The sequence below is a fragment of the Meleagris gallopavo genome, chromosome 4 (assembly GCF_000146605.3).
Source record: "Meleagris gallopavo isolate NT-WF06-2002-E0010 breed Aviagen turkey brand Nicholas breeding stock chromosome 4, Turkey_5.1, whole genome shotgun sequence".
NCBI classification, from domain to species: Eukaryota; Metazoa; Chordata; class Aves; order Galliformes; family Phasianidae; genus Meleagris; species Meleagris gallopavo.
In genome coordinates, this window is record NC_015014.2 from 31,901,724 (window position 1) to 31,921,690 (window position 19,967).

Consider the following 19,967-nt stretch of genomic DNA (forward strand, 5'->3'; position numbering starts at 1 on the left):
TCCTAAAGAGTAGTTCAGTACTCACTGAAAAATCTTTTATTATTATTATTATTTGAAAATTGCTTAAGTATCTTAGATGTAAGAATACAATCTTTAAAGTATGCTTAAATAACAAGTTTTTAATTTTGCGAATGTGGAGAAATCATACCTAGAGTAATGTATATACAACATCCATTAATAGGTCTTACTCTGCCCAGCCGATTGGAGAAAGCAGTAACCATCTCCCACAGTCAAGCTAGAGTGCAATTATAACCACGTTACAATCTTGTTTGAGTTAAGAAGGGCTGGTCAATTAAAGCCTTATTGCTGACATAAGGTATATTGGAAGGCTCCAGGGAAGTGAACAATGCAGACTGTTTTCCTTCCTGATATGTGATTTATAATGTCCTAGATTTTGAAACGGGACCATGCAGTTCAAATGATGAAGCAGGGGAATTAGGCAGCTCATTCCTCAAGACAGTTTTGGATGATTGTTTCACATGACTCACTTGGACCCCTATTCTGATTCTCATAATGAAGGAATTGAGATGGAAATGAATACATTTCCGTATAAAAAACAACTCTGTGCTTTTAAGAAATGGGGAAACAAAGAAAAAGCAAAATATATAATTTTCTTTATCATGGAAAGTGTCAGCACTTAAGATTGCACTACAACTCAGTATACTGCAAATTGCATTTAAAGGTACGACAAGTTTTGTGCAAGGCCACATTACATACTATTTTCATTTAATATTTTCTTTAATAATCTCAGAATATTTAACTGGCATATTGCAATTTTCAGTACTTTTGGTGTTATATTTAACAGATTTCATTGGTTAAAGTTTTCATAAGTTATTAAATTCATTGCTTGGATGTGGTACACTCTAAATTAAAGGCTAATATTCCAAATAAACATACAGCTTTTTAACAGATGTTTAATTACAGCAGCTACTCAAACTTAGAAATCATTTGTGGATCTCTTGTTATTTCAGAAGAAACTGCTTATATACAAATGTGTGCGACTTTGCCCTATTATATTTTCACCATTGTGAAACAAGATGAAAGTCAGCAGCATTTTTAGCTAAAGAGAGTGTCAATTCCTCCTTGCCGGTTCCAAGGTAAGCTAACAAAAAACTGAAACAATTAACAAATAAGAAATTTTGTTCTTCTTTTTCTAAGTTCTTTTAGCAAAATACCACCAATAAAAATTGTAACTCACCTCTTGCATGTAAACTTTTTCACTGTTTGCATTCTCCAAAAGTTGTCTAAGCTGATTTAGTCTTTTATAAACATACAAAAATGCAGCTATTTATTACTCAGCTGCTGCTTTCTTAAAGATGAATCTTGTTTTTCACTTTCAGCTATCTACATACTGGAAAGATTCTGATTTGAATTGAATTGGAAGTCTTGGTTAACAAATGTAAGACCAGTTGCTACTAACAGTCCTCTATGCATGAAAATACAGCTTTGTCATTTGAAAGTAAACTCGGTACTACTTGACATGACCTCAGGTCCAGCAGTGTCACAGTGCCCCAACAATAGCTCCTCTCCATTTCCCTGAGAATGGTGAAACCTGCTAATTTTGAACAAATCAAGGTCACTCGTGACAAGTAAGGTGGATAGGTGGACTGCTTCTTTTATCCTTGGTAAAATTTGTTACTTGGTAAGGAACAGACATATGAGACTTGGCGGTACCTCAAGAAGCACACTGGGCTTGTGTTGCCCTTCTGCAGAGAAAAGAATTTAATTTCCACAGTGATACTTGTTCTGCCTTCACCATGACTGAACTCTGAATGTGTACTGAATGTGTATTACACTACTAACTTGCTTCTTAAAGTCCATTTTCTAAAAAAAAAAAAAAAAATTAATAAAAGAGAAGATCAAGGAGTAAAAGATAGAGAGAGAAAAGATGAAACGATTCCAATAATGCTTAGTAAAGATTTTAAATAAATATTTTAATTCTATTATTGGCATTTACAGGTAGAAAGCATACAGTATGTTACAATTTTATCAAAATGTGAAAAATATGGATGTTACATAAGTAACAAATGTAAAAAAAAGTATTTTTCTTACCTTCCCTGAAAGCAAGAAAATTATTCAGCATAGGAAAATATTGATATAAAAAACACAGCTTAGGTAAAAAAAAAAAAATTTGGAAGTTTTTACACAGTAGGATAGGTTCATCAGATTTGCATGAAGATGTAAGGACTTTGTGAAGTTGTACTTAACATAAAACTTTAGGGAATTTGGGACAAACAGTAAGCTACTTTAGTGAGTCTACAAGTAGTTTTCCCTCATATCCGCTTCCAAATGCTAGAGTGCAGTAATTTTCTATACAATAAATAATTATTCAAAGTTTTCATCATAGAAAATCATATAATGCAGAAAATGCCACTCCAGGGTCACAAAGGCTAGGCAGTGCTTTAATTATAATTATGATAATACTTATTATAGTGCTTTATAATGTCTAAGCACTTCAGATGAGTTAACTAACTAGTCCTCACAACACCCCCGTGAGGTAGGTGAGTAAGTGTTATTACTACCTTTCCATAGAACAGATGGAAAATGAAAGATGGGGAGAAACGCAGGCTGCAGCAGCTGCACAGCCAAGTTGCAATGGCAAGAGATGTGGAAATGGAGTTTTTTCCTGATGCCAACACTCCCCTTCCACTGGAAGCACTGATGGGGAGCAGGCAGGGATCAGGGTTTAGCATCCCCAAATACATCATAGAGATTCAGAAGCTCTCACACAACTTTGTCAAAAAAAATAAAAATAAAAATAAAATCCCCAGACAGAAAAGCCCCCGAACAAACAAATTAACAAGCTGAAAACAACTCTTAAAGTGCTGACCAGCTTGAGCTGCTTCTAGCACCTCTTGTATGGAATACGACTTACAGCACTGTTGCCAGCAATTACTCAAGCTGATTTCTTCCATAATCTTTATGTTTGAGCAATTGCAGAATATAGTGACTACATTTTATGAGACAACTTGCTATTCCTTCATTCATCATCCTTCTTCCATGCACTTCTTAAGGAAAATTAAATCCTCAATACTTTGCATTGTAAAACACATTAGTAGCTGGATACAATATACACATCCTTCACAATTAAACAAAAAATTAGTTCATTTTCAGAACAAAGCATTATTAATTTAAGAATCACAAACCAAACAATGGTAAATAGGAAACCCTTTTCAAAAACTGCATGCCAAATATCTTGTTTCCAAATACAATGCATGCAGGAGAAATAAATTCATCCAATCATAATTAAATTAAAAGTGTTTTAAGTCTCTTTCAGCAGCATAATGGTTATTATTTTTAAAGTCTCCTCGAACCAAACTGGCCTGGGGTGCGAATGCTGACCTTTCCTTCTCTACAACCACACAACAGTCTGATCGTTCCATGGCCTTGCACTGTGGCAACGCCAGAGACAAAGCCTATACGTACTGTTCTGCTTCCCCCTCCTTGGAAACAGGCTTTGTTGTACCACCTTTGTTGTCTTCACTCGCTGCTGCTGCTGCTGCTGTTGTTTTTTCGGGAAGTGATGCCAAATCCTTGAAAACATCCACATAATGCCCGAAGCCTGGGCCCCAGTTCAAGAGGTTGTCCCAGTTGAAGCTTCCTGCCTGCTGCCCCAGCTTCATGGGCAGGGAGTTCTCCCCAGTGCCGGCCGCCTGTGCTCCCACGGGCCCACCCTCCCCACGACGGCCAGGATACCGCCGGGGCTTCAGCCTCACCCCATAGTTGTCCTCATCATCTGCATCAGACTCATTGACCTGGGATAATTTGGGCATCCTGGAGGTGTATGCAATAGGCTTATCCCTGTCGTACTCCATCTCTGAGCATGTGAAGGACTCGTGGGAGTCGCTGTCGGAGGAGGATTCAGGTGCAGGAATGCCATCAGCCGGGTTCCTTGTCCGAGACAGGGGCCTTCTGCAGTCCTCCTCAGAAGAGGACCGGCCGTGGTCAGCACTACAGATGCTGGGGTTTCTGGGGCGCGGAGTGTTCAGTCTCTCCACCTCTTCAATGGACAGTCCCACTGGAGGAGCAGTCTCCAGTGGAATCTGACCGATGGGCTGCTTCAGGCGGCTGCCTGGCCGGGAACCATGGCTTGCCATGGTCTGTGGACTCTTACTTCTCCTCCCCAGCCGAGTGGCATAGTTGAAAATGCCAGGCTGGCAGACATCATTGTGCATCTCCAGTGGGCTCCCTTCCCGTATGGACAGGTGCAGCTCCCGGGCTGGACTGTGCCTGTAGAAAGTCGATGACTTGGAGAAAGGTGCAGGGCTATGCCGAGACAGAGGGTTAGGAGTAGGGCAGGCTGAGTGGCTTAAAGATGTTGTCCTCAAGCCCTGCCCATAAGAGGGCTGGTACGTCAGGCTACTGGCTCCCAGTGGCATGGGAGACTGCCGGGCAAAGCCCAGTGGGCTGTGCCTCTGGATGGAGAACTTGGGTGTATGGCTCCGAAACTGCTTGTAGTGCTGGATGATGTCGGCATCCGAGGGAGCAATGCTGCTGGCATTGTCAATGTCATAGTGCTCGATCTCAGGCTCAGGTGAAGCCAGTGGGGCACTGGGAATGGTCTCTGTGGCATGCGGGATGTCAGTCTCATCATAGATGAGATAGGGATTTTCTCTTTCTATGATATCAGGTTTGGGGTTCCCCTCGGGCTGCTTCCTGACTGTCATGTCGTCACCATAAGGCGGGATGTTGTCAGGATCATCAAATGCCACATTCTCACTCCCTTTCTTCTTCTTCTCCTTTGTTTTCTTCTCCTGCTTTGGGGCCTTTGACTTCTTCCCCCGGCACTGGTTGCAGAGAATGAGGCTGAGGACCAGCAGAGCCAGCACTGTCGCACAACCGCCCACAATTGCCGGCACAGCCCAGAGGGGCAGGGACAGCTCAGCAGGGTGCAGGGATGGCAGGCACACATAGCCGCTGCTGGGCCCTGCTCTGCAGACGTGACCAGGGCCACAGGAGACCCCCAGGCATGCCACCACAATCTCACATCTCTGTCCCATGTACGACTCAGGGCAACTGCAGGTGAAGCTGGTCTGTGGGCCAGGCTCGCAGCTGCCACCATTTTGGCAGGGACTGGAGGCACAAGCACCTGGTGGGACACACTGGTAGGTGTACCACTGGTTGATGCACATCAGCTCACCCCAGCAGGGACTGCTGGCACAGATGTTGGGGCCACGGCAGCCCATCTTGACTGAGGGGTCTGTTTTGGAAAGGGTGGCCATGCTGTGCTTGCCAGTGAAGGGGAGGCTCTCCCCACCATACTTGATGTATGAAATGCAGCCGTCAAAGCCTAAGAGAGAAAGCAGCAGTCACTTTGGGATTTCTAAGCAGAACAAGGTTAAGTAAAAGCTGTTTATGACCAGAGCTTTGGACGTAACTTTTATACCTGCACCTTTTAATACAAATGATTTTCATAAGCTGTGCATAAAAATGGAAAATAAAGACAAGAAATTGTCTTTGATGATATACATGGAATATCTAAATGATAAAAAGAAGCAAGAATAATTTTTTTTTAAGTCTGCCACAACAGAATTCAGAAGCTGTGTTTTTTAACTTCAATACTAAGATTTCAAAGCAATGGAAGTATTCTCAGGTGAATTAATGTATCCAAATCTGCAATTAAAATGCTGAAATACACACACTATATTTTCTAGAAGCCCTTCAAAACATTTTGTAGTCTTACTGCTTTCATTAAATTTGTAAGAACAGGCAAATGCAAGCAGAAGCCTGAATACAATTTGTAAAATTTACATGTCTTCTAAGGATTACAGGCTGCACAAGAGGGGGAACTACTGCTTGATGAGGAAATATGTACTACAAGCTTGGAAATTGGCAATAAAGGTCAAATCAAGAAGAAAACACAATATAAAATGGAAAGAAAAATGCAATGCAATGCAAATTGATACTTTTGCACCTACACCTTTCCTTTCCCTACAGATAGGCTCATCAAAGAAGATTCTCAGATTTTTACTGTAATGCAGTTTCCCCTTGAAGTAAAATTATTTTGCAAAAATATTAAGTAACATTTTACCAAAATACTAAGCAACATGAGTATCCCTGGATTTTATAGAAACACCATATTTTTTAAAAATATATTGTTAAAGTAACTCAATTAATTGTCAATTCACAGTCCCATTTCATTGAAGTTATATGAAAAGCTCCACTGTTTAGTAAATAAACCAAAATTCCAAAGGTTACTACAGAGAAACACCTATTCTAATGGTTTTAATGTCTTTCAAATGATTTTGAACAAATATTCCTTCTAATGATTTCACACAGTATACTTGAATGTCTTCCATTCCTAATTTTCCCATATTTCTATAACTTCTTATCATCCATCATCTGGCTAGGCTGTCCTAGCACAAAACGTTATAAATGATTTCCCTTTGCTTGCATTCTTTCTAGTTTCCCGCTTTCTGAAGTTGCCTGTCGAGGTTCAGTGCAGTGTCCTGTCCTGCTGTGCTACGAAATAGGTGCTCATGGCAATAACTGTATGACTCTGAATTTAAGGAGAGCTCTTCCTGAAATTCCCACAGATTGGCTGTAGCACTATCCTGTCAGGGATAATACATTATTTCAGAGCTGTAAGAGACCACAGAGATGGATTATCCCTGGCCTTTGTACAGTTCTGTGTGAGGTCTTCTGCTAGTCTAACAGCTGTCTGTGTTCCATAGATCTACTCCTTTCTGCAAGAGTTTTAGGAGAACATAACCTAGTGCTGACCTTTGCTCAGAGTTGTGACAAAATGGCATGCACAGGGTTGTTTGTAAATTACGTTCCTAAGTATGACATGCATAGTTATTGTAAGAAACATATTTATTTCTCCTTAACTCCTGAGGGATGTTCCTTCAGATGCCAACATAGTGCCAGGCTTAAAGGAAAACTATAATTAAGACCAAATTTATCAGATATTACGCAAGAGATACAATCTACAAGGAGCAAAAAAGTGCTTCTGCAAGGAGCAAAAAAGTGTTTCTACTCTGTTCCGAAGCATCACACTTGAATGAAACAATAAAATGGAGTGAATGTCCCATGCATCATTAGCTTCAGAGAAGGTTTAATTTCTGCAAACATACTGCTGGAATGGAAGAATACCTGTTATGAATAGTAAGATAATGAATAATTGTGGACATCTCCATAAAAATGGTTAATGCAGAGATAAGAATCAAGACTACAGACTCTCTTGAAATATCAAATATATTGAAGTTGTATGAAGTTCTGTTATGAATTTATAACCTTGAAAGGATGTTAATTTTAAAATTTGAACGCTCTCTGATGTCAGAAATGAAAATGATTGGGAACCTATGTCAAAAATGCTTTGCTGAGAGATCTAACTCGTATGGTGTAAAGGGACATGAAAGTCCTTCTAAGTTTTGCAAGCATGTTATTTCTGTATTACATGCATGCATTCTGAAAGAGCTGATTTTGTTTCAGCACTACTTATATTTTCATTTTCTCCTGTTTTTACATTCCTGAAAAAAGAGGAAATTGAGGATTTAAGTTCAGGTGGGAGACCAAGCAAAATGGAGGATTAGCTTGCCTCATGCTTGGTGGTCCTTTTCAGCAGCGATGTGATACACAGCAACTGGGATTTCATCATGTCTACCCGGGTTTGAAAACAATATTGGACATACCAGCTTCACAGCCCTGGAATTGTCATCCGTGTATGTTTTTGTCTGCCTTTAACAGCCATTCACACTGCTCCAGATATTTCTTGACCATCTGCGTTCATGCAGAGTTTTATATCTCCCCCTTGTAAATGCTTGGTATGTCGTACACAATATAATCCAGTATTTAAAAAAAAAAAAAAAATCATATGAACGTGAGATTTTGGATTGTACATTCCTAGTGGAAGCCAGACATTCATAATTTCTGTGCTGCCACATCAGGAGGTGGGTGAGAAGTTAGTGTCCTCAATTGTCTTTGTTCCAGCTTTCCTAAAGCCTCTTTGGCTTTTCCATGCAGACACTGCTCATAAAATGTATGTGTAAAAAGGGTAAAAGTAAGCATAGCATTCAAATTGTTTCAGACCACATTTCAAACAAGTTCACAACACACAAGTGTGAAGTGTTAATTTGCACCTTTAAAGTTACTTTATCTGGTCACCTTTCTTGAAGTAAGGACAATTTTTTCAATATAAAATCTTGTTAAACGTATTCCTGCATTGTCTGGAATATCTCACAGTTTCTAGCAAAAAATCACTTCCATCTTTACTTATTACTTGGGGAATAATATAAAATATACATTATTTATTTTGCCAGGGTCTAAGATACTGCTTCAACTCTTAAGACTGATTTACTCCTTACAAGATGGATGTTGGTCACAGAGTGTTTTTTAATTGTCTTTAGTTTCTGTTGTTCAGAAAAAAAAACAAACAAAAAACAAGCAAACAAACAAAAAAATCCTTCATTTGACAGCAGGATTAAGGAGGAGGAAGATGGAATTTCAGAAAATATTTTAATCATATTAACAACAGGCTAAATCCTACAGCATTTACTAAACCCCTACAGAGACAATGTACTCATTTAGAATTTTTGCCTCAGTAGATTTGCCTTAATTTTCCAGATTCTGACCCAGGTAAAGAATGGATCCTTTCTTCTCCATAAGCAAAACAAATTCATAACAATGCACTTGCATACAATCAAGCAAACTCACTCCGTGCCTGCAAAAAGCCCTGCAGATGCAATGCTGTTTTTTGAAAACAAGTTTGTGTTAGAGGAAAAAAATTTGCAACCCTTACCCATTCAAATTACAGCTTTCCTGGCAAAGTGTAGAAGTGTATTAGTTACTGATATAGAATTACAGTACTTTTTGCAACCTTAAAGCAAGCAGACACCCTTTGTCTGCTCAAATGTGCTCATGTGCACTATATCAAAAAGAAAATGAATTACCTGCAACTGTGCTCTTGAAAGGCTGGTTTGGTGGGATACCTCCCAAAGATATTGTAAGAACGTTTAGTCCACCAAAATCCTGTGTGACATGGAGAATGTCTCGTCTATGAGTCTTGTCAACAGACAGGACAGTAATAGAGCCGTTCTTCTCAATGCGTACTGAATGCCACTGCCCATCTGCTGTGTACACTTCTGGAATGTTTCTTTCCACTTTCCCAGCAATTCCAGCATCAGATATGTAGTGCACTTTCCCAGCTCTTATCTGATCAGAAAAAGAAAACAACAGAATGCATCATTTTAAAGTGATAGTCACAGACTCAACTTTCTGCCCCCACATACACATAACTAACATTATGCTTATCCAGTACAGCTACAGTAACACATGGCTTTGGTTGTAGTAAAATATATGAATGTATTTTTCCCCAAACAACTGTTTGGTACTAAAATGCATATATTATTTAGTACTTGGCTGCAATTAGATTCATTATTACATCTGTAGAAAATATGTAGTTGCCATCCACTTATTCCTCGGATACTCTCATAAGAGGAAAACCTATTGAGAAGCTAGCAGTAGGGAGGGTATGCACATGACAAAATATTTTAACCAATAAAGACAAACTCTTCTTCTCTGTCAAAGCAAGTGGAGAAAATGCTTTGCAGAATAAACAGATGTTGTCCTTGCCCAAAAACTTGCAACTCATTATGACACAGTAGGAAAATGTATGACAGAATTTGAGCAAGATTCCAATTTCATTCTGCAGGAAAATATTTCTGTTTTAGAAATCTTACTAAAGGCCTGTGAAGTCTATTATTTTGTGTGAATTTTCAAATGATGCTTACTTAAGAAAACTGATTTTAAGCTTTTGAGCTATTAGAAAAAAATGTACTATTGAAGACTCTGAAACACATTTTGGCTTTTCCTCAACAGATGACGCTACATGCATGAGATGAAGAATTTTAAACCTCTTATGAATTGTGTGTTAAGCAATCCCAAAGAGAGATTTGTACAAACTTTACATTTAAGATAAAAGAGTGGGAAAAAAAAAATCCATAACCAAACCCAGAAAATTCTCAAATGCTGTGTAGGACCTGGGTATGTCAGCTGATCTCCTGAGCACTGTACCAACTTGTAAGCTTTATGTAGGGTGTCAGAAATAACAAATACATTTCATAGGGTAGCTGTGCAACTTGTTGCAGATTCTCTTTCATACTCATCTCTGTTACTTTGCATATTCATCATAGGACCACTCCTTTCCCTTCTGTGTTCCTTGCTGTGATGTGCAGTGTGTAGAAGGTGCACAAGCATTGTATAGGAGCGGTCAGAGCCACAGGTTTGTAGAAAGCTCTATAAGCCTTGAGTGCTTTGTTCCAGAAAATGTAACATTAACCTGAGAAGAACTGTGGGGTGACACACGGACAACAAGAATGCTGTTCTAGTTTCTAGAAACTGTTCAGTGCTCTAGATTTCCTTTTTTTAGTGATACAAAATGAGGACTTTCTTCATATAGATCAGCTTTAATATGTCTGAAAACCACGCTCATGTTCTGTCAGCAGCCTGAACTGAACACATCTAGCGGAAAGTCCATTTAGATCAAGAAAAACAGTGGTTAATTTATATATGAACTTTGCTTATAATCAACATAATTTGAACTACTTGAAAATGTACTGTTTAAATATTCTTTGATAAAGATCCCCCCCTCAAAGACAGGATAAGTTTGGTGTTGGCAAATACAGGTGGCAGACATCTAAACTGTGACACAGGCTGAAGAAAAAACCATATTTGGAAATGCAGTCACACAGATGATCAGAACATATTAAACACCATTTGCCACAATGAAAAATATTTATGAAAGGACTAACTGCATGGAATATATATATTTATTTACATTTACAAGCTTTCATGGGTTTTGTTCGTTTTATTTGGTCTTTTCGCTCTGTGAAAGTGCTGTTGTGTGTTCAGGTCTTTACAAAAACACAAAGGAATATGCTATATCAAACAGTATCCTCTAAACTTATGAGAATACTAAACATTGACCTGTGTCTTCTAAGTCCACATTAGAGAAGAATTATATAATTATTTACCCACCATACTGATTTATGACTCTGAAGTGCTACTTTATTTCTTTAAAATGGCACGTGACCAATGTCTATAAATATTACACCAGAAGTATTTAGAAAATAAAATTTCTAGAGATGAGATTGGTCCATGACTTCTTTAATCAGGAAAAATAAGGAATGCTCTTTTTTGTTCCTTGAAGCACAACATACTTCTAAATTTGAAACAAATGTCAATGCTTACAATATTGAATAACACTCATTTCTAGGTTTTATTTAAATGGCTGAGCAACTGACAAGTGGGATATACTGAAAAGAATGAGCTACTAAAGCGAACATATTTCTAAATACAAGATTGATCCAACTCTACTAACATTCTGAATCTACTTTACTGAGCAAATTGCTTCTTACTTGTTTTAAATTTGAGCACTAGCCTGTACAGATTTATAGCTCACTATATAGGATACCATTGAAATGAGCTATGTTCTGATTTATTCCTGTAACTTGATATGTGCATACGTTAGCATGTATGGGCAATACATAATCCACATTCTCTACTTGTACAATTCATTGATCTTAGAGGTGCAATTATGTTAATCTAATCTAATTTCAGATGAGATTTTCAGCTAAAACAGGACAGGTAATTTCACCTTTAGCGTGCTGTATTTATCTCTTTACTTCTAACTGAATTAGCTGCAGTATACATTACTCATTAGAAAATATGCTGAGACAGTGAGCTCTAGTAGTAAAGAGTCCTCCTCCTCCCATTTTCCTTTTTGTGGTTTTTTGTTTTTTTTGTAGGGACATTTTCCTTTTGATTTTTACTATTCTTTAATTTCAACTGCTAGTTCTTACATTTTTCCTGGATTAAGGAGTCCTTAATATCATAAATAAGACCTTTTTTTCTCCAGGCTTGAGGTTCTTTAAAGGGAGGTTACATCCATCATTTAAATAATCAGCTGCTTGCAATCTCAGTAGTTCTGATTTATTGCCATTTCTCTAATTTTATCTCAGTCCCAGCTGTAACAAAACCAGTTGAGTACACGAGGAAAAATGTGGAGGCATGGAGGTAGTCACTTATAGCTTTTCTCTAGCAAAATTTAATATTAAAACCACATGCAGGTTTTCTCCAAATGCTTACGCCTTGGAAAACAAGCTTATTAAAATATCCAAAAATCAAGTTATAAAAATGTCTGTTTTGAAGATAATCAAAAGAATTGCAAATAGAAGTCTCCGAATCTCATTTACTGCACAGAGAGTGGGCTGAGATGCCAGGGAAAGTGACATGTGGGCTAGCTTTACTGACATCTTGGGCCACTACCACAGCGCGCCCTTGTCGTGATACCTACGCTGGGTATAAGTGGAATAGAACCCATACTGTACTAACTACAGTGAAAAAGATCTGTTTTATTAACTACCATCATCTGAGAACTTTCTGGTAATGATCACTTCAGTGAAGTTACCCCTGCTTCCTTAAAGGATCTGCTACTAAGCAAACTTGAGTTCTTAGCCCTCGAACACCTGGGGATGGGATATGACACCCTCTGCTTATTTATATAACTTCACCAAAGCAAACAACAATAAGAGTGTTTGCACAAACACACCAATAAGACCTTCATGAAGGAAAGAAAATTCTTTTTTTCTTTTTTTTCTTTTTTTAATTAAAATTAATTGCACAGCTAGTATAGTGAATTTGTCTAGGGAGAAAAAAAGGTAATATTCACAGTTTTTCTTTTTGTTTGGTTTGTCTTCTTCTTCTTGTTTGTTTGTTTGTTTTCCTCTGGAACACAAAATAATTAGATTTTACCAGCTAATATGACTGTGGCAGACACTCTCTATTAAATGACAGGTTATAAGTGTATGCCTGTGAAGCAGTGCAGACTTGCTTCTTAAAAGTAGCCAGAGGACAGGAAAGCTCTGTACTTCTGATCCGCACAGGAACCGGGCAGGTGGACAATATCAATGGGGCTGAAGCTTAGAAAGTGTGAATTTCTGTATGAGTTTCTTTTAAAGTCAGGAAAAAAAAAAAAAAAACAACTTGGAAAGCGTTACAGCAGTCAAGGAAACTTGGAGCTTACACCAACCCAATAAAGGGGCTTGCCAGCATCACTGCTGCACTCATTTAGAGTTATGAGTAAATGGACTGAGTCATCGCCGGGAACTGAACCATTGCTTTCTCTTGAGGAAGGTAACTTCTGCAGCAATAAACTCTTGGGAAAGAAAACTGCGTGGCATTTGAAGCATTAACTCAGCGACATATCTAAAAACAATTTGATATTGACATTGCTCTGTGGGTAACCTCATGAATTCAAATTATCCCTCACTTCCTAGTTTGATAAGCACAAGCCACATCAGTAGGAATTTGTGAAAACTTTTTGGCTGTTGTTTGCTAGCTTAAGAGAGTCCAGGTTCAAGGTTTGAAAAATCAGAAGATAAAAAGCCAATAATGAAATTATTTGCTCTGTAGATTGTAACTTCATGATGATAACAAATATGGCAATGAGTACCATACCCTCTGCCTTAAAACAGTCACTATTTGGAGTCTAGACAAAACTGCTTAGATACAAAGCCATCAAGATCTTCTGATACCTTGGCAAATAGCAAGGGAATTGTAGAGAAGATGAATGATACTGGCACACTGCCTAGCTTTAGTTAAAGACCTAACATTTTACAAAGGAAACGGCAAGAGTAATGGAAAAATATGATTTTGATCACTGTACAAGAGGCAGACCAATCAAATCAAACTCAGCATTAGCTGCAATCTTACCTTCACAGTAGTGAAGTTGCTGCTTTCCTGGATGTGAACTAAAATCCCATTCTCGCTTCTTGTTCTGAACTTCACTTCCAAGCTGTCCACATTCAGAGGTTCTGGGCTGGCACCTCTAGCAACGTATCTCATCATGTATTCACGCTTCTTATTTGGGCTTATGTGGTAGTCAAGTCGTCCTTTGCCTTCCAGTGATAAGGCAGTGTCGGCAGTAATATCTGGGACAAGGATGGGGGAAGCACTTAGTATGCAGCTGGTTGCAGATATAGTACAGTGATGATCTGCCTGATAACAACAATTTTCTTCAGGGAGGAGATCAAGTTCAGAGCAGGTCAGTGGGGAGAGCAGGAGTGAATGGCAATTTCACCCCCCTCTGTTCTTTGGCTTGAACCAGAATGTGTGTTTGAGAGGGGGAGTGTGCTAGTAATTTACTGCTGGTATCAGTCAATAGTAAATTAAAACTCGCTAGAGAACAAGTGAGGGAGTAGGAGAAAAAATTTGGCACTCAGAACTATAATTCCTTCCCAGGGATGTTACTATTTCCATTACTGCAAACAGGGTTTCATGATATATTGAACTCTAAGCTCTTCAGGACAGAGATAATGACTTTCCATTTGTAAAACGGTGTAAAAGAATAAAAATGGTAGAGCATTGACTACTAAATGCTGTTAAAATCATGGCAAAATTATTTCGTAAACTGACATAATAAAAGCATATAAATCAGCTAAACAATAGTAGGACATGTAAGAAAACAAAATTCAGTCAATATACTACCACTATATGGAAATAAATTGCTTTGCTCTCCTAGACAATTGTGTATTGATTTATAGAGCTATCCATACTCAAGTTTATAATCCCAGAATGTAAATGTCTTGCATTTACTTACATATGCCATATACTTTCACGCATATAACTTGATGATTATTAGATAAAAAAGTACAGAGAAGCCATAAGCTATGCAAAGGGAAGCCTTCTCCCTCTTACTCTCTCTCTTACCTCTCCACAGCAGACAAATCCCTTCTTTTGGATAGCTTTATTTTGGTTACTGATTATACCTGATTGGAAGCAGTAGCTTTAAATGAGTGTAAATTACCTGAAATGTGATATAAAGACAAGGAAACTTAATATATATAACTTGATGTTATTTTTAACTTATGAAAGAACAATAGTCCATTGTGGACTTTTCCTTCATGATTATTTAAGAGGCAAGTAGGCTGCTTGTTTTCATTATTTCATAAAATTCATTATCCTGTGCCCCTGAAAAGAAACTCTTAATGGTATAACCATACAGTTAGATGCAGATGAAAAAGAGAGCAAAACCCTACATTTTTCACAGTGGTCTCCCGTCAGTCCATCTTTGCATTGGCATTGCTGCCATGACCAGTGATCAGTGCAGGTGCCACCATGTTGGCAGGGGCTAGTTGTACAAGCACTTTCTAATCGAGGACATCTGAAACAATGCAGAAAAGCAGATACTGAGGAATGCATGTACAAACAAGCAGAGCAAATTTGCTGGAAAGGATTGTGTGTTTGAATGATAATCCTTTTCTTCCCTTCAAGAGATGCAAAAGTTGAGATGCTCTTCTCTCAGACAGCTGATGGTTCAAAACAGATCCCACTTTTCAGAATCAAGTTACAACAGGCTTAATAAAGGGAAGGGAATTCACAGGCAGTGAAATTCCTATTATCTGTTATATAAGAGATGAAGACACTCTTTCAGGTGCTTTTTACACTGCAGATCTCTGGAGACCTCACTTCTTTCACAAAGAACAGTGAAGACTGGAGGTGGAAAGAGGAAGGGTGTGCTACCAAATTTGGACCTAAGACTGACATTGTTGCTACAACTGTGGCTTCAAATAGAGAGACGGAAAAACAATAGAGTCAAATAGCTGATCGTTTCTGAAAGATCACTCAGAGGATATGAGTGAAATTCAGTGTTACTTGAGAGGCAAATTGATAGAACAGACATTGTGAATTAAAAAGAAATAAGGGGGAGCAGTGGTTTAGTGAACCGTAGAAGTACAATCAAACCCAGGTGGAATTTATAAAGAAACAGGGCTACTCTATTTCAGCCTGCAAAGCAACATTAATAATAATAATTGGCAACAGAAATGTAATGATGTTGCTTTTTTGAAGTTTCTGTAATCTTTTGTGAATCTCTCACCCAGATTCATTTCTTAATTTTTTCACACTTTATAATAAATTCTACAGTCATTTTTTACAAGAAATATCTAAAAGTGTCAGGACTGGTGCCTGAGTTTCATGCTGGCTTCCTATATCATAAATACTGTCTATTCGATACCATATATAGCAGACGTACTGATCTAAGATTCCTTGAGCTGCCAAAGCCTGGCTGGGCTCCAGGGGACGTCCGTTGACTGCAAACTCCATTATACAGCCCACAAAATCATGGCTTTCCACCTGTCCTCTCCTTTGAAGGATGGGCTCAACAGACCTGATACCACCAACGGTAAGTCGATTTGGTTGTACATCAAGGGTCCTATAAAAGAGAGAAAAAAAGGTTTAACGACATCAGACATAAAATAGCAGGGACAACAAAGGAGCTGTCAGCTAGGGTCTGTGGCTAAAGTTCCACTTCCAAAATTCATAATGTACGTTTAGAAGGGGAAAGAGAGTGATGCCCCTATGACATATAAATTCACACTGTTGTTGAATGTCAAAACTTCTATTCACTTAACTGAGCAACTCACTTGAAATCAAAATGAATACAGATTTTCACTCAATTATGGCTTAAATTATAGATTATATTTAAACAGCTGGAAGGTGGATTCGTTGCTTTACAAATACATATCTGCATTTGTATATACTATACTAGTGGAGAAACCACCTGTGTTAGGAAATATGATTGTGACAACTGTAAGGAATCAGCAACAATGATGGGAATTAAAGTTACTGCTATTTTTAAGGAGGATCAAAAGAAGTGACAGAAAAGGTTCTGAGTTAGTTATAGTAAGAAAAGAAAGAATGTTCTCTGTACTAGTCAATATTAAATGAAATAGAAAAAAAAAAGACACAAAAATTTGTTCAAGTAATTATTTATTTTTTTCCTATTAGAAAAGCAGTTGTGTTTCTTACACCTTCACAAGAAACTATAGGTACATTACAAAAAAAAAAAAAACACCAAACAAATCAAAGCCCAGAGTGAGCAATACTGGAGTGAAATGTAGGCACTACTAAAGTAATAGTATTTTGCTGTCTAAGCCTGTTTTTACCAAGACAGACACCTCAAGTAAAAGTGGAAAAGGTTTTGCTAAATACTTGTTGCACTAAATTTTGTAGAATTTTGAACTGTCCAGAAGTATTGTAGTACATCAAAGAGCAATTTGATTACAACACATAAATTTGTTTCATTTTTTAATTAAGATTTACAAGTTGCCAGTAATCATGAGTATCTGATATTCTGATAACTAATTTTGTCTAGATTTTGATGTGAAATCCCACAACATTAATTAAAAAACCTTATCCTCATTTACACTACAGTGTGGACTACCCTGTTATGTGGGGTTCTTATGTTCACCCATACCCTAGGAACAGAGATGGACCTGAGAATTGGGGATTTTTGAATAAAATCCTTGGACATGGGAATTTAGCCTGAGTAGGCAATCAATGGGACATGGAGAAAATTTAACCTGCTTCTACAAGGATGGAAGGTGATGACACTTCAGAGAATTACCTCTTTAGACCTCCCGAATGAGTGCAACTTAGGCATCTATCCCTTCCCTTAGACTGGGCTAAAGACACGTAATCATTATTCCAAGCTTCTCTAATTTTAGCAAGTGGTTTATTTTCATTTTACAGAACTAAACCCCCCAAAAAGAATTATTTACCAGTCAGTGGAAACAGCCACATTGCTAACAGTGCAATAGCCTGGCTCCTGATCCTCAGAGCAGGAATCCACTGTCAGTGATGCTGCCTGCAAAAGCCACATATACAGATATGTTGAATATTGCAAGGGTACATTCCCAACCACATTAAATGCTTATAATATATATAAAGAGCTCGGCTAGAATGAAGTACTTGTACATTATGTCACTCAGTATCAAAAGATTGCTCAGAGACACTGACCAACTCCTTTCTGCAACACCACAGTGAACACTGAGATGCAGATAGTAATGGAGCAGGAGTTAACTGACAAGCTCATACAGAGTCATACAGTGAAACACCAACTTTTCAGCTTTGGATTCCTCCACATTTGCTTGCTTTCCTCCAAGCACAAAGGGCATTCCTCCAGGGGCTTGACCATGACACTAATCACTTGCCTGAACTGGATGAAAAGTGCCGTGCAAAAGCTGGGTGTGCAAACTCTAAGATTATTAGTTAAAAATAATAACCCAAGTGGACTACATCAATAATGGTGAAACATGTGGACATCGCTTGGTCAGAAGGACCAAGTTGACATCCAGAGAAGTGCTGGGCATCATCAACACTTAAAGCAGTTTTCCTCTTTAATTTATTGATATCTCAAAGCCATCGATCTCTAGACAGTGGAGCCGTCTTTTTACATGTTATTTACACCAAAGCAAATCATGGCATTTTTATTTTCTAATTTCTGTACTAAAATTCTTAAAAAAACTTTCACTAAAACCATGAAAAAACTCCTACTAATTTAAAAAGGAGTTTTATTTTATTCCTCATTTAGCAAAGAATTTTCCTCATGGTGATTTATTAATAACAGATGCACTGTGAAAAAAGTCCTGAAGGTTAGTTAAATCAAATTTTCAGAAAAATAAACTTAATCTTCAGGTTGTACATATCAGCTCCTCATGTTTCCACTAGATGTGTGGTACAGTTCTACGGCAAATTGAAATCAAACGTTTCTTTCCAAAAAGACTTGATTTCTACTTTGGTTTAGGTTACTCTACAGGAGCTGAGCAAACAGCAATAGCTATCACAATCTCATTACAGTGCAAAGTTTTTTTCTCCTGCCTGCATCTCAGTTCACTAACAACATCTTGGAATCCCAACAGATTCTCCATTGTATTTCCAAAATGCACAGTGCAAGCTGACATTCACAGCTCTCAACTCTAAATCACGTCCTACTGTGTCTAAATTGTTCAATTTGCTTTTCTTTTTTTTTTTTAATAAAAGCTTATCTTGAATTTCTTTCCATACATAATATGAAAACTGCTTCTCCTGTGAAACATCAGTCTGCAATTCCAAAGTAGATTACATGCCCTGTATAAATGAAACAATTCATAGAAAGAATAATAAGCTGACTGGTCTGTATGCCATCATATGTGTACATATTTTCCTTCAGAGTTTCAACAACAAAAAATGAAATGAGTTTTTTGTTCTTAGCTCAATCAGTGTAATCTCCCTAACTTACATTGCTATGCACTGTGAAAGCCAAGTTGCAAACCCAGCTGAAGGGCTAGATATTTGAGAATATATTTTACTTGGACCAGAGTTCATACAATTTATTTTCTAATGTTAGTCAAATGTTCCTGCTTGTTACTTAAGCATTACTCTACAGTTACCTTGCTGCATTATGAGACTTTCTAGTCTGTCATTCTGCAATATCTCAGGACTGACAACTTAATGATTTTACCAGTTTCCGATAAAATCCCACTGTGCTGTAGGAAATGACAGATTTGGAATCCTGAAGGGGGGCTATTTTATGCAGTTTTGGACACCTGGGAGACATTTTTCTTGCAGAAGAAATATCTAAGACAAAGGTGATTCTGATTACATACTCTGTTTGTAAACAGCTGACATTAATGAGATGGTTTAAACAAAAATCATGCAAAAATATAGGTTGTCTTAAATGCTCTCAGTCTGAAGCATTCATAAGTGAAATTTTCTTTATATAGTATTCTTATGCTCTCTCTTCTTCTGTAGTCTAGCCCTCTGGCATATCCACAAGTAAAATATTTTCCCACTTTATTTTTTTAAGTGTATCTCATTTATTTTCTGCAATTTTCAAGGTAGGCTCTATACTAAGTTATAATTAATATCAACAGGTATACCACACTAATTTAGTTGCTAAAATGTAAATGTTATGTCTTATAAGACCTAGGTGCGTTTTTGAGCATAACTTTTTGGAAGCTGTGAGGCAAACTGTTAAGTATTTGATATTAAGGTACACTAAAACACCATCATTACTCAGCATCACAATTATGCTTCATGTTACTTGGATATAAAACTCCTACGTGCACAACTCAGATATCCAAATTTAGTTGAAGACTAAGCCATTCCCCAGTTCAACAAGCGAAAGAAATCAGGTATTGCAACAT

The 19,967-nt window shown here is 37.8% G+C and overlaps 1 protein-coding gene across 1 annotated transcript in view; it reads right to left on the reverse strand.

Annotated features, from left to right (window-relative positions):
* Positions 1–1,913: 1,913 nt before the first annotated feature.
* The window catches only part of FAT4 (FAT atypical cadherin 4), a 153,292-nt gene continuing 135,238 nt past the window's right edge, over positions 1,914–19,967 (reverse strand). The window contains 6 exon segments of the mRNA XM_010710090.2: positions 1,914–5,290; positions 8,892–9,153; positions 13,714–13,931; positions 15,039–15,163; positions 16,034–16,213; positions 17,562–17,647. Of these exon segments, the coding sequence (XP_010708392.2) occupies positions 3,417–5,290; positions 8,892–9,153; positions 13,714–13,931; positions 15,039–15,163; positions 16,034–16,213; positions 17,562–17,647 (2,745 nt within the window). The 3' untranslated portion in view covers positions 1,914–3,416.